The sequence below is a fragment of the Cyprinus carpio genome, chromosome B1, assembly GCF_018340385.1.
Source record: "Cyprinus carpio isolate SPL01 chromosome B1, ASM1834038v1, whole genome shotgun sequence".
Taxonomy (NCBI): Eukaryota; Metazoa; Chordata; class Actinopteri; order Cypriniformes; family Cyprinidae; genus Cyprinus; species Cyprinus carpio.
Window position 1 is genome coordinate 24,321,599 of NC_056597.1, and position 27,451 is coordinate 24,349,049.

At 36.9% G+C, this 27,451-nt stretch overlaps 3 protein-coding genes and 1 long non-coding RNA gene across 5 annotated transcripts in view; 1 reads left to right on the forward strand and 3 right to left on the reverse strand.

Annotated features, from left to right (window-relative positions):
• LOC109065275 (amyloid-beta A4 protein-like) overlaps window positions 1–8,357 on the reverse strand; it is a 31,440-nt gene extending 23,083 nt beyond the window's left edge. The window contains exons 1-2 of one of the 2 annotated variants that reach the window (XM_042717053.1): window positions 8,164–8,357; window positions 965–1,132 (exon numbers count right to left, since the gene is read on the reverse strand). In XM_042717053.1, coding sequence (XP_042572987.1) covers window positions 965–1,132; window positions 8,164–8,223 — 228 coding nt within the window. In that variant the 5' untranslated portion in view covers window positions 8,224–8,357. The remainder of the gene's footprint in view (window positions 1–964; window positions 1,133–8,163) is intronic. The other variant, XM_042717054.1, reaches the window with a different exon arrangement.
• LOC122135906 lies at window positions 1,897–3,286 on the forward strand. The gene is made up of 3 exons (XR_006153765.1): window positions 1,897–2,026; window positions 3,029–3,069; window positions 3,145–3,286. It is a non-coding gene; the product is annotated as an uncharacterized LOC122135906 (long non-coding RNA).
• A 716-nt stretch (window positions 8,358–9,073) lies between the features above and the next one.
• On the reverse strand, window positions 9,074–16,158 carry LOC109065284 (cysteine and tyrosine-rich protein 1-like). Its single transcript, XM_019082284.2, has 4 exons — window positions 15,760–16,158; window positions 12,814–12,913; window positions 11,005–11,165; window positions 9,074–9,942 (listed from the first exon to the last, which is right to left on the reverse strand). The coding sequence occupies exons 1-4, from the start codon at window positions 15,896–15,898 to the stop codon at window positions 9,809–9,811; spliced, it is 534 nt and encodes a 177-aa protein (XP_018937829.1). The 5' UTR covers window positions 15,899–16,158; the 3' UTR covers window positions 9,074–9,808.
• Window positions 16,159–17,807: 1,649 nt separating this feature from the next.
• Window positions 17,808–23,790, reverse strand: LOC109065282 (A disintegrin and metalloproteinase with thrombospondin motifs 1-like). Its single transcript, XM_042717056.1, has 8 exons — window positions 22,924–23,790; window positions 21,469–21,809; window positions 21,037–21,169; window positions 20,497–20,954; window positions 20,228–20,414; window positions 19,974–20,152; window positions 19,704–19,879; window positions 17,808–19,613 (listed from the first exon to the last, which is right to left on the reverse strand). Exons 1-8 carry the CDS (start codon window positions 23,507–23,509, stop codon window positions 18,899–18,901), a joined length of 2,775 nt encoding a protein of 924 aa, XP_042572990.1. The 5' UTR covers window positions 23,510–23,790; the 3' UTR covers window positions 17,808–18,898.
• Between the last annotated feature and the right edge of the window lie 3,661 nt (window positions 23,791–27,451).

Below are 27,451 nucleotides of genomic sequence, written 5' to 3' on the forward strand. Positions count from 1 at the left end.
ATTGCATCCAAAATAAAAATTTGTGTTTACATAATATATGTGTGTGTACTGTTAATTTATAATGTATATATAAATACACACACACACACATTAACTATATATTTTGAAAATATTTACATGTATATACATTTAAATTTTATATTGTATATAAATATATATAAACATATTTTATGTTTTATGTTTATTTATTAAATATATTCATGCATGTGATTGTATTTTTATATACATAATAATATACACAGTACACACACATATACTATGTAAACAAAACTCTTATTTTGGATGTGATTAATCGTTCTATAAAGTGTTTTTTTTTTTTTTTTCACTGATTGTAATCTACATCGGCACGATCATCAGAGATGGACCAGTCAGAAGTTATTTGTGTAAATGCAATGCAAAACTAAATGCAAAACATTGATTTACAAGCATCTGAATTTCATCACATAAATATCAGGATCTGAACCGAACTGCATATTAACAAAACTGAGCTGTTTTCCTTCATATTCTCACCATATCAGACTATACGAGCCATAAAAACCTGATGCATCAAATATGACACAAAACATAAAACACATATGCAAACTTAAATGTATAATAAATACTGTAAATGTTTTGTTTCAAGGCCAACTTTTGCATTTCAAAAAATTTAAATTTTTGACTTTATTAAAACAGAAACGTGCCATTAGGCAAAAAAATTAAAAAATGTTTTGTTTTGTTATCTATTATTTTTTTGTATGCCTGAATATTTTGTCTTAACCTATTATTGGTGTGTTAATTATTTAATATCTGACTACATTATCTAATCTTTATAGTCCAAGATATTATGGCATAATTTCTGAACAACAAGCGCTTCGGTTTATAAACTCTGATGTGTTTCTGGGTCAAAGTGGCTCTATTATCTTTCACACATGATCTCTGGCCTTGTATTGCAGTCATAAATACAGGACAGGACGGCTGTGTTCACCTCCTGGCAGTACTGCAGGATTCCCTCTTTAGTCCCGATGCAGCTCTTGCTTCCGGACGGATCGGGTTCCCATTTCCCCGTCTGAACGTTGATGTGCATGTTGGGTTTCCCGCAGAACATGGCGACCTGCGGCTCGGCCAGGAGTCCGGTACCGGAGTCCGACGGCACCTGCGACAGAACACAAGCTTGAGCGCTTCATCAGAAACCTGGCTTCGCTCTGAAATACGGCACATTATAGGAGTCAATGAGTTTGAACGCATCCAAGATTTACTGAAAAAAGACGAACTAGCTCTGAAAATCCATCAAGTCTGTGATGCATTTAACTAAATATTTCACAGACGTAAAGGGCATAAACGTCCTCACAGGGAAAGAATGAGTGATGGAAGTGTGCTCCGAAGGACTTAAGATTAGGATGAAGCCAAAACACCAGGAGTGGCCTGATTTAACGCCAGGACTCAAGACTAAACAGGTTAAACTAATCTATCCACATCATAATAATCATTAAAGTGGCCTTTACTACAGCGATTCTCTTTCAAAACTGAAAGTGATCGAAAGCAATCATGGAGGAATGTTCTCGAGAAACACCTATCAGTGTATTTATTTATAAATGAAAACCAATGAACTCACAATGTATGTTTTATAGGTTTAATGAAGCGATCCACAGTCAAGCGTCAATCATCCTGCTGAAGCCACGCCCCCTACAGACAACAGCAGCGTCAGACACATTCCTGAAGCAGGTGTGCTGACATTCACTAACATCTCATCCCTCAGGCTTCTTCAGAGCAGAATCACACAAGATTCACATGGATGATCACCGCATGAAGACTGGATCAATGAATCATTTCTGAAACGATTCACTCAATCTGAACAAGAGTGATTGACAGGCCTAGCGACGGTAACTAAGGTGGGCGGGGCTTAGTGAGAGATCAGAGGATTTGAGTCACATGACCTCCTGCTGTTGGATCACACCCGCTGACCGTAAACCATCAAGCATTGTGAACCATGAATTAGCAACATCTGAAGAAAACCATTTTCTCGAGTGAAACTTGAAATATTTAATATGTGAGTAACTGTGTTGAATTATAAGACTGAACATTAACTATCAAAGGCAGCCACTGGAAAACTAGTATAAATGACCAAACCAGCCCGATCCATGCATTTCATCATTTACAAGTGATATATATATATAATATATATATATATATATATATATATATATATATATATATATATATATATAGTCTCTAGAAGTACAAGGTGTCAGATTCTCAGAGACTTTATGTAAAAAAAATAACTAAATAAAAAAAACCCCTCACTTAATAAGAATAACATGCTCAAGTGTTGTGAAATACATGAAGACTCATTTTTTATAAACTTTATAGATATATATTATCATTCTTGTAATGCAGTATGTTTGTACAGTATCAGAGTATTTTTGTTTATTATTTAATATTACAGCAGTGGATCATTAAAAATCAGCATAATTTAAATTACAACAATTATTACCATGAAATGTAAATGCATCATTTATTTTTATCGCATTATTAATGAGAAAATGCATTTGAAATAACATTATGAAGCAACATAATTTTCCTACAAATAATTAATTTTCTCAAAATATACATTTGTCTGCTCTTCCTGTGACTGGTCTTGAAATCAAAAGGAATTAAAAAAAAAATCATTTTATTTTTTTTTCGCATTATTTGCATGACAATGTCAAATATGTTACACTCTAAAATCTTCTTTTTAAAATTAAAAAATACTAAATATTGTAAATATTTCAATGCAGTATGTTTGTATAGTATTAGAGCATTTTTGTGTAGTATTTATTACAGTAGCCCTACAGCATTTACTGTAAAAATGAATGAAAATCAGCATAAATTAAATTACAACAAATATTACTGTGAAACATAAATACTTAATTTTGATTGTTTATTTTCTGTGCCTATTATTAATGAGAAAATGTGTCATGAAAATAACATTAGAAAGCAAATAATGATCCTACAAATAATTTATTTTCTCAAAATACGACTTCCTCTGCTCTTCTTGATTTGTTCCTGACAGGTGTAGTGGTGTTCATCCAGGTGTGGACGAGCGACGGACAGGTGTGTAAATCCTCAATCCACAGAATACAGAGTCACAGCAGTGAATTACACTGTTTTCTACTTTGTTTTGAACAGAAATACACTGAGATCTACAACAGAGTCAGACCGTGTGGCTCGTTCATGAAACAATGGTGTGATGAAGATGTCTGTTTCCATAGAGACTGTTGCCACGCTCTGCTGCCATGGCAACGGTCAGCCTCACACCTATTAACCCCAGTGTCCTCTGGGAGAAAGTCTCTGCACATCACATCCACAGCATATATGATATATATGAAATACACACTAATATATAACACCCAGACAACCCAGACTTCATTTAGATTTAACTAACACCCAATATTCACTCAAACACATATAGAAATCATAGAATTATACATGTGCATAGTGAATCAAAACATTATAATGGTCAATTGAGAAGATAAACATAAAATGTATAAGAGCTGAGATAAAAGAGAATACAAGCGTATTATTTAATATGACTGAATTAACTACTATGTTACGACAAAATAACAAATGCACATTCATTTGTAATATTATTGCTGTAGATATTATCTATGTGGTATTATATATACATTTTTAAAATGTAAAACTGAATCAATCTGAAATTGTATGCACTTTGAATTCTGCGATATGAACATTTCTTGGGTGAAACTGGGCATCAAAACATGATAATGTTCAGCAGAAAAGCTGAACTAAAAAACATTTATGAATAAATATAAAAATATGGATATGAGAATATCTAAAAACTGCTTTGTTAAAATTAAATCTATATTTTTTATATTTTTAATATAACTGAATCAAAAACTACTACTACATTAATACAAAATAATGAACTGCAAAAAAAAAAAAAAAAAAAAAAAAAAACAGGCAATTTTTCAAAAGATTGCTGAAGTATGTTTTACAAGAGACTACTATTTTCAGACTTTCTACTTTGAAATGTAATGTTTAATTTAATGCGTTAACTTTGCAATTAACCATAAAATTTACTAGCAATTTTTAGGGAAAGTCAGAAATCACAAGAATTTTGTCGTAGGACCCAACAACATTCACAGCATTTAAAACACTGTAGGTAGTGTAAAATAAATAAATAAATAAAATATATATATTTTTTTTAATTCAAAATGTCATGTTTAATTCAATGTGTTATGTGTCGTTTCTTTGTAATTATTTGTGAAATTTACTAGTCATTTCTGAATGGAAATTATCTAAGCAATTTTTTTGAAAGATTATTAAAGTTTGTTTTACAAGAAAACACTAATTTCAGTCGATGTTTAATTCAAAATTACTTACCATTTCTTTGCAAAGTTCTATAAAATTGACAAGCAATTTGAGAGTGAAAATTGTTCTAAAATACATACATTAATTCATTAAGCAGTCCTTTATCCCCCCACCCCCCAAAAAAACTAAAAAACACAAGCAATCTTTCAAAAGATTATTGAATAAAAAAATCTAAAATACTATTTCAGTCCTTCTATTTCAAAATGTAATGTTTAAATCAGCGTAACTATCAATACATTTACCAGAAATCTCTGAGCAAAAATAGTCTCTATCATAAACTGTAAGTTCATTTGCTTATATAAAAGCAGTAAAACTCCTCTGCTTCACATTAACTCATGATTTAAAAGCACTGATTTCTCTAAGGGCCGCACAAATCTCATTATCAAATCAACTGATTCATAATTACTGCAAAATATATGACATTATTTACATGTGTGATTTTAAAAGGACATTTAATGCATGAAAATACAGTATAAATCTAGTTAAAAACACTAAGCAATGAATAATACTTATATTTTTATTTTATTTTTGGGAAAAACCTGAATATGCAATGCATCTTCATGTCACTAAAACTACTATTATTGCAATTTATGCATTAAAACTAAACGGGTCAGAGTAATAAATTCATCTTTACTGTGAGATATAAAAATATATGACACATTACACTTCCATTTAGTCCTTTAGCAGACGCTTTTATCCCAAGTGACTTACAAATGAGGACAATAGAAGCAATCAGAGCAAGCAACAGAATGCATTATTATAAATGAACATTTAATGCATGAAAATACAATAATTATATTGAAAACATTTATATGAGTTTGTATTTAAGCCCCAACAGAAATATTTACCCACGTTTTACTAAAAGATTTTAATATCACTCATCAAGACTTCTGAGCATTTCTGTGTCACAATGAAATTAATTGATGATTATGAATCATATTGATTTATTTTTATTTATATGCACCAATAAACTGCAATATTTATGTGCATATATTTTACGAAAACATTTTAAAATAAGAAAAATGCAATGAGGAGATCAGTGTTATTTTTTAATCTATTTTTTTTTATATTTCCTGTTTTCATTTTAATGTTAAAGTTTTACTAATTTTATTGTGTGCTTTTGTCTTTTTTTTTTTTTTTAAATATGTCTATATAGTTTTTATTATTGTTTATTTCAAACTAAATTAAAATGAGAACACCTGCTTTGGCAATTACCTGAACATATTTATATTCTAGATTCTATTTTATTTTAATTAAGTTAATGTTTATTTCAAGTAAAAAAAAATGTTTGTTTTTTTTTAACAGTTTTAATTTGAGCACAGTTTTAATTTTAACAATGAAAACCCTGGCAGAGATGTTTGTAAATATTTCTGAATAACAACGCAAATTAATTTATTGATGATTAATCATTTTTATTCATTTTTAATTATATTAAGATATAAACAGTAATATTTATGTACATGTTTTATGCACATGTGTCTTAATACATATGAAGAGATTTCTGTGAACGTTTCTGACTGATAATGCAAATGAAATGTTTAAAACATTCAAATCAGCGTTTTGAACAGATTCATGATTCGGTGAAATCTCAACTCTGCAGCACTCAAACTCTGTACACGAGAGATTGGGAATGACTGCTAGTCTAACAGCACCTTCAATGTTCAGAAAAATAAAACACATCTACTTCATTGAGATACTGTTGTTTAATTCTGTAAAATGACTGAAATCTGATCATGAACACTGGCTATTTATGGGCCAGCGCTCCAGGGAGGTTTTGCACAAACTCATCCTGATTGCTCAGAAAGCTGTTGTGTTGGCTGTGAGCATCTCTTACCTGCTGACACACGCATGTTACAGCCAACAAAGCCTCTCATTCAGAGCACAAACCCACGGCCATACCAGACTGACCTTTACTGACCTAGAGCTCTGAACACGAGCGGATGACTGGCTAACTGAAGCACAAACAAGACAACATGCAATCTGATGTTTATGCAAGGTACAGATGAAAACAAACACAATTCTGCAGCCGCTTATATTACATAAAGTCAAATATTCGCTGCTGACAATGTGCAGTCAAAAAACGCTGTGATATATTATAATGCACTGTTTATTTGGCCAAAAACAGTGTATAAACAAAACCTAATCTCCGAGTTAATATAGCTTTAATGAAAACATGGGCAATTATTATTAAGATCATCAAATCGGTGGATATAAATATAAAAAAAGCATAAAAATGAAAGTGCATGGGAAAACAGGATTCTTGCAATTAAACTCTGGCATTATTAGCTGAAATGATGCTTCCTCTGGTTGAAAAACAGCCTTTAGCCATTTCAGAAAAATACATAAACATTAAGATGCATATTAAATATATCTTCAGCTGGCAGAGGAACACATAAAAGGACATTTCTTAGCTCTATCACCCAGTCCGGGTTCCAATACTACAGTATAGACGTTTCCTTTTATCTGCTTTAAGATTTTCAACATCTATCAAACCTCAATTTCTACAGACCTTTTGGTGGAAGCACCAACAAAACCACAATCCACCAAAACACTCTTACTAATCGCCAATCAATATCTTCACTCTGTAGCACAATAAACAGCAACATCCCATTATGACCTCATGTATCATTCATTCTCTCATTACACTGATGGAATCTGTGGGTAACACCATGGTATTTTTACACCAATGATACACATTTCATGGTATTGGCACAGTACCCCAATTTTCATCCAAAAATACCATGGTATATTCCCAAAAACCCCCACAGCACCTTATCCTCTAAGAATGGTGAGAATAGAGTGGAGACACAGTGACTGCGGTGTGGAAAATAACAGGCTTAGACCAGCCCACAGACAAGGTGTCTCACAGTAAAAATACACTTAAACTGATCGTTAGCGATTAAAAATAGCGTGTTCCTCGAAAAACAATGTAGCTCCAGTTGAGTTCAGTCGCCATATTGGGGGGGGGGGGGCGTTCACACACAACGCGTTCCTCTCAACGGAACGCAACGCATTTAGTGATAGCAGCGCGATGATTCATTTTATCGAGTCATGTTTGAAAGAAACATCGCCTAACAAAGACCGAGGAACGATCAAAGGCATCCCGACGTCACACACACACACACACACACACACATACACACACACACACACACAGTGACAACAACACGCCTGATTTCCTCGATGAAAACCTCAGGGAAGAGTGAATCATAATTTGGAATCAATCCCAAAAAATAAAACTCGTATTTTCCGGTCTCAGATGATCCAGAAGAATCTCGTTTGATCCCATCATGATCCCAACCCAACAGGCCACTGAACGCATTCCTCCGTTAACTAGCTGGACCCACACCAAAATATAAAAAATAGAGTTAAAAAACAAGAAAACATAACGTGTGTGAATCACTGAATCAGTTTAAGTTCGAACGCGGCGCATTAAGCGTTTAAACGCCGGTGCCGTTAACTCTATAGCACAACCCTCAGCCTCACAGTTTATTAATATTAATATATGGATCTGTTATACAGTATCCGTTCATCCTGTATATGTCGGATATAAAATATCGCACATATAGCGAACAGTCGCGCGGAACGCTTATGTAGCGATTATTATGTAGCGATTATTCCCACCATTGCCGTTTATTCTAAACATTCCTTGCGTAACATTATACGATTATTAAACAAACACACAAGGGTTAGATATTAAACCTTATTCTGGTTTAGAAGCGACATAAACGGAAAGAAACATTTCCAGTCTATCGCTGCGGTGCTGGATACATTGAATCGACTCATTGATCGGCGGCGCTTTTGTCGCTGTCTTACCTCAGCAGCGAGCGTCGATGTCGCGGTCATCAGTAACACGAAAAGCTCTCGACAGCCCATTCCGCGCCTCTTCTCGTGATCCAGCAAAGCGACGAAATAATATCCGTGTGGTATAGATGTCGGTGCGTGGATCGCGTCGGCTCTGAGAAGAATGCGATGGTCCTGCGATGGCGAGTCAGAGCAGCGCGTCACCTGACTGGACACCGAGCGAATGAATGCACGGGACTCAAAATACTGGCACCTAAAATCAAAATCAAATCAAAGACTGCACTATCTGACTCTAACCTATTTTTATTTTAATTTAAATATATTTTATTATTTATTTTATATGCATTTGTATTTATATTTATAACTTATTGTTATTTATTTAATCTTTCAGCTCACATAGCCTACGTTTTATGAGTAATAACAAAAATATTTCACTCTTCATTTAGTAATCTGATTTTTAATCAATGTTTATTTTTACTTAGGCCTAACTGTACATTTATTTTTTATTATTTAAATTTTTAAAATGTTATTGGTTTATTTCTTAACATAACACTATGCAATATGAGGCATTGCTCATCTAATGCATGCATTTTATTTATTTACGTTTATAAAAAGGAAATCAAAACATTTAATGTCATGGGCTCTAGATTACGTTCAAGCTGGAGAATTTAATTATGCTCTTTTATGTTATTTGCTGCCACCGTGTGGACTATCATGAAAACATTATTATAAATGTGTAATAGCCTAGTTCGGTAAATTCTCATATTCCATATTTCAAAATGAAATCTTTTTATATTTTAATGTAGTCTACTTTCTTGGATGTGTGTGCAAATTAGCTTTCAAAGACCTCAAAGAATAAAACATTTTGGTAAAGACCTGTGTGAGTGATGGCATATATGCACCACTCTGTAAAGCAAGAGCATGCAGGCTTCAGTTTTATTATGAAAAGTAAAAACAGACATAAATTGCATTAATGTTTTGCTGTTCGGACACAATCGGCACACAGTTAACTACACCTGGTGTGTTTTTCGTAACAGTAGCCAACTACAAATACAACCTGCTCTTTCAAATTTCTATGAATAAATACATTTACCATATTATTTCCTCAGCTGATAAAAATTAATCAAGACACCACAAAACCAGTCATAAGGGTAATTTTTTTTAAAATTGATATTTATACATCATCTGAAAGCTGAATAAATCAGCTTTCCATTGATGTATGATGGTTTGTTAGGATGAGACAATATTTGAAAATCTGGAATCTGAGGGTGTAAACAAAAAAAAAAAAAAAGACATGACGTTTACTCCCATATTAACAGTTCATTTCACTGTATTTCCATTTGACAATTAAAGAAATAACACTGATCTTCAACAAACCGCATCACAAGAAAACATTTACATTGTGGAGTTTTCAGGCCTGTCCTGGTCTCATGTTGCCTAATAAGGTTTATTAGTGTTCATTAGGTTTCTGAGACCATAAATGTCCATGTCATAAATAAAAATACTCCAATCCTTGGGTAAGAATCATCTTTGCGCTGGTTAAGTGAATACAAATCCCTGCTTTACTGACGGAGCGCCAGTGTGGCATTTGTGCAGGCATTTTTTATTTTTGTGCATTATTTTGTGTGTCCCCTCAGAATAACACACACACGGAGGCTCATTTGTGGCTGTAGCCTGGATAGGGTGGAGGTGGAGAGTAGTTTGTGGCTCTGGGTGGAGTGGGAGTGTATGGAGGCGGCCGTAGATCAGGAGGATACATCTCACAATCATAGCTGTAAGGAGGAGGAGGGCCTGAGGAGAATGAGACAGAACTGGAAATGAATGCAGCGTTTACAGGAGAGATTTATAGGCTCTATTTACATTTGGATCAACATGCAAAACTGTCAGATACATATATAATAGACGACGTACGTACAAAAAGTTACCTATATTAAAGTTACTCCCAACTGTGGCAACATACAGAGAAATTAAACAATTTATTAAAATTTCTTAGATATGCATACAACTCTGAATTATAATGTTATCTTGCACATTTTGATTTAAGAGTAGGCCTAAACTTAAGTTTTGGCCTATATTCAAAATATGCCAATTTGGCATCATCTTATTAAATATTCGTAAATATGCAATATGCAACATATAAAAAAAGTGATGTAGGCTTGATACAAAATGTCATAGCTTTTAAGTTTAGCTGGTAAGGTGTTTGTAATTGTCTGTGAAATGGTTGTTATAGGGTTTCTGTGGGATTTCTGAAGGTAAATGTAAGACTTTTTAAGACCAAGTAAAGATCATTTAAGGAATAAATTGAAGGAGAAGCAACAGATAAATATGTGTTCTAAATGTGAATGTCTTGTATAAGCAAAAAAAAGGGGTGATGTTCTTTATCAATATTTTGTGTGTTTTCCAGTGCAAATGTCTAAAGATTCTTAAAGACACATGTACTTTAGAAACAAAATAACAGAAGACACAAAGTCTTGTTTTCGGAGGAATCGATCTCTTTCTTACATTTTTCTAATCTGAAGAACCTTCATTCGCCACAAAGAAGCTTTTGTGAAACAGAAAGGTTCTTCAGATGTTAAAGGCTCTTTTGTGGAACCGTTTAGACAAAAAGGTTCTTCTGTGGCATCGTCAAGCACCTTTCATTTTAATAGTGTAATACACTTTCAAAAAAACAATTTCAAAAGTCATTATTCAGCTCAAAAATGTTATTCTCACTTGATAGTGTCAGTGCAGTTAAATCGATAGTATTAGAGGATATTAATTGATTATAAGTGCAAGTTAATTCGGCTGAATCCACTCCGGTGATCTCCTGTGTGCTAGTTTTGCTGTGAAGGCTTGTGTGTGTTGTTGTGTTACCTGGGTAACCCTGAGTCACGGTGTTGATGTACGACGAGCCGAAGACGCCCACTCTCGCCCCGCGGCTGTTCTTCACACACATACAGATGCACAGAAAGATGGCGGCCACCGCGCCCATCAGAAACACCACTCCAAACACGATCCCTGAGATCGCCGTTCCCCTGAACGAACAAAACACAAACCTGAGACTAACAGAGGGATGCTCCATTCATCACACACTAACTACCTGTTACATGGCAGGATAAACTCAATATTTGCATGTATTGTGTTTTTGTGGAGTCAGACCACCCATGCTCTTATTTATTTATCTTTTGATGGACCCCGTCCCTTTGTGAGTCAACGGTGATCCGTCTCTTGAGCGATCAGGCACCTGACTAAACACGGCACAAAAGACCAAATGTGTTGCTTTTCAATTGTCATTTTGAGGTGTGGTTAAGATCCGACCAAAGCATCTGAGATGCTCATGTGAGGAGAAACATCTAAGAAACTGAGGGTGTTATAATAATTTATTCTCTCTTCGAAGCATGTGTGTGTTTGATGTCCTAAAGCCGGTCGCTCATGCGGTTAAATGCACTCCAAATACTTTTATGATACAAAATTGATGTGTACACAATCAGCTGTTTTCAGAACAGGACAGAACATCTGATATGTGGGAACAGATCTGTGCATTGGTGTGAATGCAGCCTTTTGTGATCTCATCAGTAATAATTAAACAGCAATAATGCTAAGAAAAAAAAAAAAAGGAAAACCCATAACTATGTTTGTCTGTAAACTTTTGGATACTGAAAAACACTCTCAGATTCTGAAACTTATTTTTGTTTATCATTTGTAATTGTCTTTTCCCCCCTTTATTATTTTATGCATTTATAGCTATATTTAGTTGGTTAAATTCTTAACAATTTTGGTTTATTATTAATATGTAATTATTTTAAAAAGTAGCCTGCTTATAATGTAATAAAAATGCACAAAGTATACATTCTAAAACATTTTGCGAACATTCTCATTAGGTTTTAAAAATGTTATTTCGGAATGTTCAAAACATCCCCTTTTTTTAAATGTTTAAAAACGTTATTCAAATGTTAAGAGAACATTCCATTGTATCATTTTGCAAACATTATGGGAATGTTACTTTTAAATGTTCTCTGAACGTAACATTTAAAAAAAGTCCTCTAATGTTTCAGAAAAAAAAAGAGTTCTATGAACAATGTATAAAATATATTTATATATTTTGAGAAAGACCAGACAACTTTGGACAAATGTTCTGTTAACGTTACTGTTCATGAGTTTGAGAGAACATTGCTGCTCTGTTAGTGGAGAGCCTCTATTAAAAAGAAACAATAAAAGTCACTTTTATCATTTGAACACTCTACTGTGGTCATTAAAAATGTGTTTTGATTTTTTCAAACTAGCATCAGTTATTAGATGTAACTGGACACGAGGGTTAATTATGGGATGTGGGTTGGATTTCAGATTGAAGTGGAAAAGCAGCTGTGTGTGAGGGGGAGGGGAGGTCAGAGGTCAACTCATTGCTGGTGTGATACATGTGCTGTGTGAGAGCGTGTGTGTGTGTTGCATATATGGCTGTATAATGTCATGGGTACAACAACGTGAAATTGGTTAATGAGGTTTACACTTCCTGTGTCCTCATAAACTATACTAAATTGTGAAATTCAACAAATGCCAGTAGTTTTGTGTGAGGGGTAGGTTTAGGGTAAGGGGAGAGAAAATACAGTTTGGACAGTAGAAGAACCATTACACACCATTACATAGAAACTCAACGTGTGTAAGTGTGTGTGTGTGTGTACTTACGAGAGCACGTCTCCCACATACGCATAGTAAGAGCAGCAGAACGGAGGAACCCCATCACAGCAATACTCAATACAGCTATCACACTGAGCGTCTCCACGGCCTACAGAACACACACACACACACACACACACACACACACACACACACACACACACACACACACACACACACACACACACACACACACACACACACATTTGTTTCTGTGAATTGTGGAGACTTTCCATAGACTTCTATTACTTTTATCCTGACCAAATGTTATTTTCTATCCCCTAACCCTAAACCTACCCCTCACAGAAAACCTGTTTGCATTCTTACACTTTCAGATAAACATCATTTACTATTTTTAATCTTTATTTTTTCCCTTGTGGGGGTCGCAGATGTCAAACATTTCAGGTTTTTAATATCCTCAATGTAGCATAAACAAGTTCACACACACACACACACACACACACACACACACACACACACACACACACACACACACACACACACACACAAAATTTATACAAAATATGATATATTTACAAGAATATTTGCTCAATGTGAACTGATTTATAGCATCACTGACATCAGAAATATAATTCACATTTTCACTATTTAGCAATGTCCGTTATAGTTATTTATATATAGTTATCTTATTTTCGTATTTAGGAGTTTTAGTTCATATTTTGAATTAGATTTCATTTGTATATTTTCAGTTTTTAGTTAAATTGAGTTTAATAAAATAACATTGAAGTTAAATATTTTTTTTTTTGCAATTTTATTGTTTTTGTCATTTTTATTAAATGTCTATTTTTTTTCTTTTTTTACATCTATATAGTTTTCATTAGGTTTAAGTTTGAGTTATTTTAGTACACTAAACAAAAATGAGAAATGTTGCCATGGAAACTAGCTGAAATAAAATAAGTTTTTAATGAAGGTTTTATTTCTAATGTTTGTTTTACTTCAAGTAATGAAAATGTTTTTAATGGTTTAAGTTTTATTAATAATAACTGCTCACAATTAATGTTTTTAATTATAGTTTTAATCTTTTATTAGAATATTTATTTTTATAAATATAAATATATTTTATTTTCCTTTTAACATTTTGTTTTTATATTATCCGTTAAGATTATTTTTAAATCCCTTGTGTGTAAAGCATTTTTAGCATTGTGTATGTAACGAAATAGTCAAAGACCTTACTCAATTTATTTAGAGATAATGTTTAAAATGTTTAAATATTTTCAGTGGAAAATAAGACACATATAAAGATAAGGAATATGATATTTTTGCAGTGTTTCACTGCTCTTGACTTTAATGCTTTAAGAACATTATTGTGCATTGAGACAAAACCAACTGCTCAAAATCTCCCTGCAGTGTTTCTCAGTTTTAGTGTTGTGTTGGAGCTGACAGACGAGTCTGATCCTGCAGAACGAATCATCAGCGCTTCATCATGTGTTGCTTCTTGCTCAGAGCTCTTTAATGCACCAAACACACCTGCTGGATTCATGTTGGCATCAAACGCTATTGATCTGTGATTATGACACATTTCATGACTGGATTGCATTTGCATTGCTGGTGAAGGGTGTGTACAGCACAACTATTGCTTAACAAATCCATCTATATAGATTTAGATCCATGGCTTCTTATCCTGTGTTTTGATGCCAGTACTTGAAAAAGAGCTCTAAATACAACTGTTTTAGTGCAAACAGTCTTTTAATATACATATCTCAAGCTCATGCTCAAGGATAAGGATGGTTGTTACACAATTACAGCGCTATCTCGTCCTGCCCACAGTCATCACAGTATAATTGGTGTAATTATGTTTTCTGAAGCACCAAAATTTGGCTTCAATTTGACTGGCGTCTGTTTGCATCTGGCTTTCCAGAGCAAATGTGGGGCCCTGCAGACTGGGTGGTCCCCTGGAGGCCCTCGCTGTACCTCTGGGTCCTGTCGGTCAACACTTTTGGGACAAAGACACTTTAGACGCACTGGTGCTTTAAATGATACCACACACACACACACACACACACACACACACACACACTTCCTACATACGTTTGTATATGCATAGTTTAATCATAAAACTCCATAAAAGTGTTGTATGATGCTATCAGATGGTCAAACTACTGAATAAATGCAGGGTCCATATACCATGATATTTACTTAACACTTCACTGTATTTCAAAGAATACCATGGCAGCATTAAAAGTGGTAGTGAAATGTGCAATTAGTCAATAGAAATTACTCTAAAACTAGTTTTTTTCTTACACAGACAACGGAGAAATTGTTAGTTAACCAATTAAACCAGTTAAAGTTTGTTAGTTAAAATAATTATAAACTGTAGTCTGTTAAGTAGAAACTCATAAGAAACTTTTCTTTGTAAGTTCCCAGCTAACAGCAAACATTCTCACTTTCACTAACGTTTTTCAAATTCTATAAAATGTTATAACTTTTTTTGTTTGTTTTAAGTAATGTTTATGGAACGTTCTTATAACTTAATCTTTCATGTGTTCTCAGCGTTGAGAGAAAACGTTCTTAAAATAACATGATGTTTAAACGCTCTTAGAATCGTTTTTGTAACCTTTAAATAACATTCTAATCACAACAAGAAAACCGGACCCTTCAACGTTTTAGAATCATTTCAAAACGATGTTCCCACAACGTTTCTAGAACCTAAACGTGTGGCCTGCGTCATTACCAGTGAAGCTTTAAGCACAGCGGTAAAATGAGAATTATAAATCATCATAGTGCAAAAATGTTGTCTGAAAGTCATTAACTCACTTTTACAAACACAACTGAGATTTGTTTGACCCGCAACTTAATTTACGACCTCTAATTGTAAGTAGGCTAACTAGGTAACGCATACGTGACTTTCCTTTGTTTGTAATTTAAATAAACAATCGATTGCATTTTGAATTGATCTACTTCCTAGTTCGCAAATACAGTATAAAACTACATTACCGGCAAAGAAGCAAAGCAGCAGAGAGTCCCGCAAGAACTTCCAACTCTTCTGTGAACTCGGCGTCCTCGGATTTTCCATGATGTTCCTGTACATTTCTGTTGAAAAACCCTGGAAAACGCGTCTAACCAACTTTGACATGTTATTTAATCTTTGCACAGTTGCTCGGTAATTCTGCCATGTCTTAAATCTTTTTATAAACTGTGCTTATGTTGTTCTGAATGTCAAGCGTTCCGCGTCTCAAGCGTTAAAATAAACGCACTCTTTTATCCATAAGGCTCCACGTGTTCCACGACTCCTCTCTCATCACAGCTTCTCATTTGAGTCCTCCCTCTTTGTCTTTAACTTCTTCCTTGCGCTCCTCTCGCTGTTTTCTTTTCTTCGCCTCGATCCCCTCCCCCAGGAACGTCGCCCAGTCGGTCTGGATGCGAGTACACCCGCCCCCGCCGTCACGACTCCTCATCATCACACAGACGTGAATGAGGCTGGTTACAACACGCGAGTCGCACAATCATTCTGGGAACACGTTCGCACTCTTCAATAGCGGCAAATTGCGGCCTCATCTTCTCGCTAGTGTCCCTTAAGTCTATATTTAGATCTCTCTTCAGTCGTGTTTTCACGAATCCGCTCTGTGTGCAACATCCCTGACCTGGGCTATACACGAAGAGAAAACAAGAGCATCCCAAAACACGTGCTTCATAGGATTATAGGCACAAATGTTTATACCTAATTCACTTGATCAACTCAGGCACATATTTAGAACTCCTACCCAATCTCATGAAAGTGTCTATCATTTCCACGAGTTTCTGTTGCTATTTGGCATGCTATTTATATGCAGAAATAGACTTTGGCGTGCGATGTTTAGTATTAGGGGTGTGGGGTCGGTGCGTATTATATGCCTGCCAAAAAATTGCTTATCATATGCACGCCAAAGTCAATTTCTGTGTATAAATAGCACGCCAAATAGAAACAGAAAAGTGATTGTTATTGTTATTTATTTGAATGAGGGACTCTTTTTTAGTTTTGGGGCAGTGTCAAAAAAATTTTTTTTATTTGATTATTTTTTTTTTTTGTTTTTTAGTTGTTGTTAATTAATCGCTTCATGTATTTGAGTTGTTGACAAATAACATGGACTCAACTAACTAAAATCTTCTAAGAACGCATTTCTAACATTTCCATTAACTATCATTTGCAGACATGTTACATTTGAATGCTCTCTGAACATTCTGAAAAAAGTGGTAACATTTAGAAATGTTACATGAACATCCAACTAAAACATTTAATGAAAAAATAATTCCATGAAGGATGTATAAATATTGCTTTTGTGCTAATGTTTTGAGAACATTATTAAAGCCAATTAGCCAACTTTCTGAAAATGTTTTCTTTTCAATTAAATGTTATTGTGTAAGGTAAAGTATTTTACTGAGTGGTTGGTTGCATGTATTATTTAGCAGAAGGACTGGCCAGGGCTGAATGTGCTTCCTCTTCAACCACCCTTGTAACATAATGACAAAACCTCTTAAATTATTAAAGCTTGTTATACAACAAAAGACTTCCTGGTTATAACCAGTAATGTGGTTATTACCTGCTGAATATGCTGGTCATACAGGCTTTTCTTTGAACAGCTATTGATTGCTAATTAATTTAATTCAATTCCCTTAATTCAGCTCAGTGGACTTTCTTTGTCTGGTTCATAATACAAGCAGACAGACTCAGCAGCTTTGTATTAAAATTGTCCTAATTAGATTTAGTCACGCTGATGCTCTTTTGATTTTTTTTTTTTTTTTGATGTATGCATGAACTTAAATTAATGTACTTCATGTGTACATTTATTTGCAAACAATGTGCATAAGTTAGAGTTCTGACTTTAGATGTTAATGTTGCTCCATCATTTAGAGCAGATGAGCCACATTAAAAATACCATTATATTTTTTAGAGAAAATATAATGTAGTACCTTCACGAACCCCTAGGGGTCCCCAGACTAGGATTTAGACTACAGTGCTTCAACGTCAGCAGCCACACCCAAAATAAGACACCATCTCAAAAATATTGGTCCACAAATCAATGTGATACTTTATTCATAAACCTAAGATCGTTGATATTGTATAAATACTCTAATATATAATCTACATCCTTCAGTTATTTCAATAATAATAACAAATAGAAATACAATAATTATAAAAAAGCAACAAGATTATATTAAATGGGCTGTACAAAAATAAATAATGTTTGGATATTCTGCACAAAAAGAAATACCTCATTACAAAGATACCTTCTCAGAAGGCAGGAGAGGATTACTTATGAAGTAGTAGTAGGAGAGAAGTCCCTCACCATATCTCCACACAAACACACAGAACTAACCCACACATACATAAACACGCACAAACACAGTCTCTCTTCAGGTATAGAACTTATGCTCTTTGGTCCCCCTCCCCTTTAAAAACGTGATCCCTCTTGATCAGGTATGGCTTTGCAAAATGATGAAAATATCAACCTAGGAAGCTAAACTTAAAGCTAATGTGCATTGTTAAACTTAGTTATGAGGAGATGCATAATACCTGTTGTGGTGTTTGATTAGCAGCACATGTGCCTAGCTGAGGTGAGATATGGCGTTGGTTTTGGCAAGAAAAATGCATGTGTTAAATATGTGCTCTGAGCCAGAGTTTGCAACTTTGAAATGGAGAACCACTAGAGGGCGTTTTATATAACACCACTACTAATGAACTCTTCTGTTACTGCTCTTGACCCTGCCAATAGCTTCTATATATTCCTATATCCTCTCTTGTGACAAACAAATCATGCCTGTCTAGTCCAGCTCAGACAGACTCTATAAATGCATAGCTGTTTCATTAATCATCATACACACCCATGCACACTCAAAATCTAACATGCATGTCATCACTATCCAAAGCAGCAGAGGTGTGCGTATTCTCATCCTCCATCACAGCTGTCAAGACAGGTGCACAGTGTGCCAGCTTTGTGCCCCCAATGTTGGATGGGTGGGATTTGAAACACTGAAAGAAGTTTGCTTGCAGTCTTGGTCGTAAGGGGCCCTTTGAATCCAAAAACCTGTGTTGGTCTGCACCAGATGTGCACGGTTACAGCTGTTCGAGGTTGTTTTCGAGCCTTAATGTTCAGTTTCAACAGGGAGTCATGTTGCACAAATCCAGCAGAGGTCGTGGCCGATCTTTTGCGTTGCAGCTCTCGTTAGGCAGAGTGTGGCCGTTGTGTCCGATGCAGCGCAGAGTGCGCTTGCGAAAGCCTCTGCCACAGGTTTTGGAACAAGCGGACCACTCCCCGAGCAACCAGGATTGGCAAGCCTGCAGAGCACAGGGTTGCGTCGACGCAGGGCGCAGCTCTTCAGGACAGTCTTTTGATTGGCGGCCATATGCATCAAGACAGACGACATCCCGATTCTGGATACCACTGCCGCAGGTCTTCGAACAAGGTCCCCACTCACGTAGGACCCATTCGGCATCTCCTGCTTCACTAATAACGTTAATGGACGGCCGTTTGGACCCACTGGGGCGTGGTGCAAAATAGCTGTATTTTACGCGAGGTCGGGGGGAATCACCAACTGACAGCACCTGGATGGTAAGAGGCTCAGGTAAGGGAGCAAAGCTTCGCAGGCGCTCTAGCAAGGCAGAGGAACCGCTGTATCGCAGCAGTGCACCTTTCAGAGAGATGTCAGTCTCTAAAGTGGTCAGTTTATAGTCGCCGTTCAGTAGGTACGTGCCATCTTTCCTGCGAACTGCTAGGTAGCTGTTGTCTTGGCGGCGGCCTCCAAGAGAGCGCTGCTTAACATCTAGGTGCGTGGCACCGGCTGGAATCGTCACTACATCTTGGTAGCCTGCTCTAAAGTTCAGAAACAAGGAAAGGTCAGATTAAACAGAAATCTGAGAAGGAATTTTGGAAAACTCTAACTGGTGCAGATTGTGGGCTTACCTAGCACGTTCCATTGATCCAGAAACTTTCTTGCAAGTCGATCCATCTCCTCCACAGATGCCACATTTGTCAAAACGCTTATCGGAGCCAATGACCCTGTCACAACCAGCTTTCACACACTGGCCTTGGACGCAGACTGAGGTGGAATCTGGGGTGCATGGTGTACCATCAGCCACCTGAAGCATTGGAACAAACCTTGGGTTAAACATCTCCAGTGCATCCACTACACCACTGTTAGATTTTACAACTCAGGCTAATTGGAACACTCACCTTTGGCTTCAGAATGAAGAAGTAGCCTGTTCCCTTTGCTCGGCACATCAACTTGCAGCGGTCCTTGGGAGACACCCCAGCATACTTTGGCACCCACTCGACGCCTTCTCCTGAGCCAAATGACAACTGAGAGGAGATGTCATTGTGGGCCAAACACTGCTCCTCACGGAATGTCAGTCCTGCGCAAATAAACACAGTTGTAAATCAAGCGGCTTGCATGTTGTTGCAAAAACAGCGATAGGACCATTCCTTACCATTGCTATCAGGGCAGGTCTCGGTGTTGCAGGAACGATACTGAATTCTCTTGCCCTCACAGTATTTGCCTCCATTTTTGGGTAGGGGATTGTCACACTCTCTGATAGAGTACTGCACACCTCCTCCACAGGTACGGGAGCAATCTCCCCAAGGTCCCCAGGCTCCCCATCCGCCATTGACTGGAATCTAAAAGGTGACAGGACAGAACCATTGTCAGTCACAAATCAGAATAACATCAATTCTGTATGGGTCACCAAATGGTGCTCACCTGATACTTGGCAGCCTCGGACCTTCTCAAACATTGGCCTGCCATACAGTAGCTGTCAGACCCGCAAGGTGTCCCATCGGCCCATGGAAAGTTCTTGGTTTGGCAGACGAGCAAGCCATTTGCAGATGTGACCATGCACCAAAGGGCGGCACAGGTGGTGATCTGGTCCGGACAGTGCCTGGACTCCTCTCCAAATGTGAGACGGCACTGTCTGTCAGCATCGTAAACTGAACCTGGCAGAACCTGTGGTAAATGCTGAGGCTTCTGGGGCTTGTCCAGCAAACACTGACCATGGCCATTGTCCAGGAAGGTTGTGACCATCATAGCACTGCAATAAGACCAGGGCTGTAGCTGGTTCAGATTGGACAAGGTTGAGGCCATCATGTGGGTACTCCACTGGTTGCCGTTAAGACTGGCACATTGTTTGGCATCATCATGGGGCATGTTGAACACGTGACCTACATGAGAAGCACAATTATTAATTTGACCTACACCTGCATAGTTTATAGTTTTTACATAGGAACATGGAGATGTGCCTACCGAGCTCATGTGCAACTGTGAAGGCTGCCTGCAGACCGTCATCTTCAATAATGGAGCAACTTCGATCCGGATCACACACGGTGCCAACATCCGCCATCCCCAGAGTGTCACAGGAATGAGCTCCACAAAGATCCTGAAAGGAACAGCGTTCATTAGTATGAGCCGTGCTAGATAATTATTTACTCACACTCTAAAGGCTCCAAAAGGGTGTTTTGCAGGGATGCCATAGAAGAATCATTTTTGGTTCCCCAAAGAACCTTTCAGTGAACAGTTCTTAAATGAACCATTTTTATGAACATTTTAAAAATCTAAAGAAATTTTCTGCATTTGAAAGGTTCCATGGATGTTAAAGTTTCTTCATGGAGCCATTGATGCCAATAAAGAAACTTTCTTTGTAAGAGTACAAGATGAGACCAGGAGTGATAAACTTACCTGTCTGGTAAACAGCACTGCTGTGTCGTAGTGCTCTGCGTGCCGGTCACTTGATGGGTTGTGCTGTCTTTGCCACTGGCAGAAGTTCCTGAGCGTAAGCGCCGCATTGGAGGACACCTGGGGACCATGTTCTTCATCGTACACAACAAGCAGCTTCACAACTGCCAGAGTGATCGAATTACGAATGGTAGGGTGTCGATATAGACGAGATGCCACCGACATGATGGTCAGCAGATAGGGTTTGAGCCCAGCGCCGTGAAATTCTGCCATTGACTGGTCCGCCACAATCATGATTTCCAAATAGCGAGGAGTGGACACAAAGCGCCGAGATCTGTGGTGTGCTGGAGGATGAGAAGATAATAATTAAAGCCATTTGTTAAATCAGAAAAAAAGTGAAATCTTAATCAGATTCTGTATTAACCAGAGTGAAAAGTGTCTTGCATTAAATGACTTTTCCAAACTGATGACTTGCATGTTTTATTTAAAATGCCAATAGGCTTTAAACATAATGTCCTACTTCCTATTGCTAGTCAGCATCAGGTGTTATTAGAGGGAGGGACTAGAATATCTAGAGAGCATGGACATATATTTGTAGACGCCTATGAGTGCAAGATGACGTCATCAATATATATATATATATTGGTTTTCTTGGAACCTAAAGGCTGTATTTTAAATGCGTGTCCACTTTTATGAGTCCACATAGATGCATCAAATCTATTAAACCTATATGTAATTTTGATTGGAAATAGTAAATTAAAATGGTGTTTTATAACTGAAAATAAAAATAGAGAACTGTGTACTTAAAAGATTGAAAGCTATTGGGAGTTAATGCTGAGCTTGCTTACTTTTCCATTTGACTAAGGTTCTGCTCCGCCCTGCTAATAACTTTTCCAAAACCTGCGCACTTTCACGAGAAATGTTGGCGCAAATACAAGCCATCTACAGTCCTCCGGTGCTGATCTGCGCCACATGCGGTACCAGGAGGAGAACTTCCACGTCTCTCCAGCCCATTCTCTCCCGCCTCCCTCTCCCCCAACCCTCAACCCCATGTCCCCTCCCCTCCTCCTGCGTATGTGGAGAGATTCCTGCCCTCTCCAAAGTTAACCCTCGCCTCGCTTTTGGAGACGGCTCGTCTGCGCTTTAGAAAAAAAATCTTAAAGTTGTTTTAAACGGGCTGGCAGAACATGTGTGTTATTTGCAGTTGATGCATATCCCAACTAAATTACGTGATTTGATGTTTAGTACGTTAACGCAGACGCGGAACTCAGCTTAATTCGCTCGTCATTGCGCCAGCGCGCACTGAATGACGCGGAGTCACCGAGTTTATTCGGGGTACCGGAGGCGTGCGCGAAAAATTACCGGGGAAAAAAATCTCAGTAGCCTTAAAATAAAGTATAACGAAACTTTCCCAGGTACAAGATAGATAACCATAACGTTTTATTCTAAAATATTTACCTTTAGACTCAGACGGGGTGCGCTCTGTGCCAGATTTGGTTGGTTTCTCGGTGACCCGTTCCTCCTCTTCGTTCACCCCACACTTCGAACCGTTTTCCTCATCCAAGAAACCCCGTTTTCTTCTGCGAATGATGTGGGTGTCTCCATCTGAAGCCTCTCCGCTGGCGTTTGCGGGCTGAATGAAATACTCTTCACCGCCGACATAGAAGCCGCCTCGCAGTCCGTTGCACAGATTGATCGCCGCAGCGGAAAGTTCTTCTCCGTTCACGGTTCCCGAGAAGAAGCACCGCGCCTCTCCAGCGCTGTCAAACTCTTCGGACTCCGGTTTCCCGACCATCTGGAACACAAACCCAGGCGCTAAAAAGGTCTGGTCCGGTTCCAGATCCAACACCATCTGATTCCCAAAGACGTCCAAGCGATAGATGCGTCTCTCGGATTGCTTTTCCCGTGCTTCTGCTGTATGGGTCGGTTCAGTGTCGTACGATTCGAGATGGACCGGCACCACGGTGCTCTCTTCCCACGCGCTCTGCGCCGCGTTTACGCACAGGGCTGCGACTAAACCCAGTATGACGCGCAAAAAAGACATTATATTCCCGTTGGGTTCTCAAGAGCAAAATGACAAAATACCCGATGGAAATCCTCACAAAGTTTCAGTTCTTTGAGAATGTGACTCCAAAAGCCGGTATATCACAGAAACAAAACCAGAAAACTGCAACAGATACCAATCCAGAGCTTAAAATGGTCTTCGAATGGAAATGAGCGAAATTAGGAACGAGAAAATCACGAGAAGAGTCTCAAAAGGGGTCTTGGAGAGATTTTCTCACCGTCTCCTCGAGTTTCAACTCTCCTTCTGTCTTAGAAGCAAGAATCCCGGCTCTCTATATATGCTCCAATACAGGACCACCCCTTTCCTGAAGCCCCTTTCATCTGCTGCAGCCAAATCTAGTACGCAACAGAGCGCTGGAGCAGAGCCATAATCATCAATCATCAGAGCGGCCCAAAACTCCTGTATTAGTCATTTAAACTCCTTATCGGTCTATATGTGCATTTTGCATTCACGTGGCTTATATAACTTTAAAACTCCATTCCTAGACTAAGATTAAGTGCACTAATATGTCAGTATAACACAAGGTTATTGAGGACATCAGGAGACACTAGTCTCCTCACAAGAGACGGGAAGCAGCTGACTGGAACTTCTGCTGCGGGGAAGAGGCGCAGGCGGATCGGATTGAGGAGGAAAGCCGAGCCGCGCTGCTGTTAAGGTGGACCGCTCCTCAAAACCGGCTCCCTAACGCTTCATGTGTGCACTCAAACTCCATCAAAAACTCATTATGAGCGGATTACCGCTTAGTGTCGGAGGAAATAGTTTGTCCTGCGCGTTTAATGGGCCAAATTTAATTTAGTTAGTCAGTGACCCTTTAAGGAGAAAGTACATGTTCTCCAAGAACAAACCCAAAGTGTTCAGAGTTACAGGAACATAATGAATATGGCGTGTGGGCTTATTAAAATGAAGATTCACTCTGATTGTGTAATGAAAAGTTCGATTCCATTGTTCTGAAGCAGATGCTTTAGACTTTATGCTTAATAATGCTAAATATCTTACTAAGAAAGAAAAATACTGGTTCAGAAGTGACATATATGAATCAATACGCTAATATCTGCACGCATATGCAGCTTATTATGAATTAATGAGTAGCTTTCAGTCAGTCCTCGAGTTTAGAGGGTTGACAGTCCACCTTAAAAGTTTTTTGGACCCGGCTAGGTGTTTAAAATATTTTTGGGAAGTTCAACACAAAACCACTAGATGGAAGCAGAACTTAACAATTCAATCCTTGTCATGTCAAACCACATACTATACGGACATGGACTTTTTCAAGATTCATTTTAAAAGTACAAATTCTCCATGCAGTGCCTTAGATAATAAAATTGCATGCATGATAATTATACAAGTAGCCTACGTATACAAAATAGTAGGCTACAAAAAATAGTTTAAGAGGAAAGTATGATGACAGGTCAACTGTGCATCATAACTTTATTATAATTAAGAATAAAATAAAATAAAAAAAACACACACAATATATACTGGAATGTAAATGGCACGACCAGTTCATGTTTGTTTTTATGTGGATTCAATATTGTTTGAACTTTTCCTCGTTTGGTTGAAGCAGGTCAGACAGCAGGTGGCGCCCCAGCATCATATATAATCTCATATCAGTCTGTCTGTGTTAATATTATGTGCAGCAAAAAACTAGTGTACAGTTACAGTAGGCTGCAAGTATTTCAGCACTACAAAAAATATTCCAGGAAGTCTGCTGTATTTTAAAAGCACATAGGCCACGTACTGAAATACGTTTTTCTAATGTTCCTGTTAAGTTTTGAAAACGATATTTCTGAATGTTCAAAGTGTCCAGTTTTGTAATGCTTTAAAATGATTTTTATTGGTTATGCAAAGATTAAGGAACCCTCCTATTGTATCATTTTGCAAACATCATGGAAATGCTACTTTTGAACATTCACTGAACGTTCTGAAACAAATCGCAACATTTAAAAAGTTACATGCATATTGCAACTAAAAGAAAAAAAATCACAAAGGACGTATAAATAATGTTTTGAGAACATCATCAAAGACCAGAAAACTTTGAACAATTATATTGATTATTTGCTATATCCACGTGCATATTTATCTGAGCTGTAATGGTAGTTTTTATATAACATCAGGCATGCAGAGCACATTAGTAAGGCTACTGTTTGCAGAGCGCCAAGGAAAGCGTGCCTCTCTATCATGCTCTTTCTGAGAGTTTTTGTGTAGTTTAATGAGCACAGACCCTTTGAAAATGAAGCTGATTACTGTATGGAACGGAAGGGTAGTTTGAGATATTATGCTGTAACCGACACCACAGCTGTTTCATTTATTTGGTCATCTTTGTGTCCTACAAACACAAAAGCAACAGTTATTGTTTTTCCTGTTGGATTTTAACATTCTTCCAATACTTGGTATTGTGGCTATCCTTTTCATCTGTTCTTCATTATGTTTTGAGTCTTCTTGCTGCTGGCTAAGTTCAAGTCAAATGTTTATTTCATTACTCTAATTAAGAAATGCAACAGTTTGGATTAGACAATGTTTAATTATGTGAAAAGAGCATTAGACTGTGGAAAAAGCTGCTGCACATTGAAATAGACACTGGATGATATTTATTTAATATGTCATGTAGTCTACACCTGTGAACATTTTATATGCTTAAAGCTTTACCTGATTGAATTATGTTTTTATACTTTATGTTTAGATGCTTTTTTCTTTTCCTTTGCACATGGAATACCATGAAAATTAATATTAGTTAAATAACTTACCGTTCTGACAGTGAATTGAGAACTCAGAGTTGGTTGAAGCTCCTTATTGAAAAAGCATCATGTTTTTGTCAGATGTTCCTCCCAAAAGTCATTAGGAGAAATAAAAACAGACCCAGATGGGTCGCATCCAATCTAGAGCTTTAAAATGAGCGTGGAGCATTTAAATGTTTGAGTTTATATTATCTCAGAATTCTGATTACAGACCTAAAGTCTAATGATTGTGATTTGGTTGAGCAGTACTTCTGATCTCATCCAGTAACCAGGGACTAATAAAACAGTCTATTAAAGAAAGTTTATAGTCTGAAGAAGTTATTAGCTTCTGTGTATTTCCAGTGTTTCACCATCATCTGTGCAGTTTGATAAATAGCTGGTGTTTCAGCTTAATCAACAAATTGCATGTTGGTTTTCATCTATTTTTTTGACCTATAATCTGATTTAAAGCTGTTTTTTTGCTGTTTTGTGAATTGTTTAGTGTCATAACAGTTCAAGTGTTTACGTTTCACATAAAATCCATTAAAAACCAATAATTTATTTTAATAGAGATGTGTAAGAATATTTTTTTCTTTTTCAAATTAGTGTCAATAAACAGCAAGTTCCTATGTGACAGCTTACCCCATATGTGACCCTGGAGCACAAAACCAGTCATAAGGGAACATTTTTCACAATTGAGATTTATGCATCATCTGAAAGCTGAATAAATAGTCTTTCCATTGATGTATGGTTTGTTATGATAGGACAATATTTGAAAATCTGGAATCTGAGGGTGCAAAAAAATCTAAATATTGAGAAAATCATCTTTAAAGTTGTCCAAATGAAGTACTAAGCAATGCATATTACTGATCAAAAATTAAGTTTTGATATATTTACAGCAGTAAATTTACAAAATATCTTCATGGAACATGATCTTTACTTAATATCCTAATGATTTTTGGCTTAAAAGAAAAATCAATCATTTTGACACACAATTTATTTTTGGCTATTGCTACAAATATACCCCAGCGACTTAAGACTGCTTTTGTGCTGCAGGGTCACAAATGGGTCAGCGTGTGCTAAATGAACTGCATGTTTATTTCCTGGGAATAACTGAGGAAATGTTCACTAGTTTTTGGTGGTTGGTGTCTATTTAGAAATGATAACTGAGGAATCTTTACTGGAATAAAAAGTGTGACAACTCCTGTTT

Coding starts and splice junctions, on each gene's coding strand:
- LOC109065284 (XM_019082284.2), bottom strand. CDS start 15,898: ATGTCAAAGTTGGTTAGACGCGTTTTCCAGGGTTTTTCAACAGAAATG. Junction 11,166..12,813: donor TATGTGGGAGACGTGCTCTC/GTAAGTACACAC, acceptor TTGTTCGTTCAG/GGGAACGGCGATCTCAGGGA. Junction 9,943..11,004: donor CGTGACTCAGGGTTACCCAG/GTAACACAACAA, acceptor CATTCTCCTCAG/GCCCTCCTCCTCCTTACAGC.
- LOC109065282 (XM_042717056.1), bottom strand. CDS start 23,509: ATGTCTTTTTTGCGCGTCATACTGGGTTTAGTCGCAGCCCTGTGCGTA. Junction 21,170..21,468: donor CAGTGCTGTTTACCAGACAG/GTAAGTTTATCA, acceptor TGTTCCTTTCAG/GATCTTTGTGGAGCTCATTC. Junction 20,955..21,036: donor CACAGTTGCACATGAGCTCG/GTAGGCACATCT, acceptor CTTCTCATGTAG/GTCACGTGTTCAACATGCCC.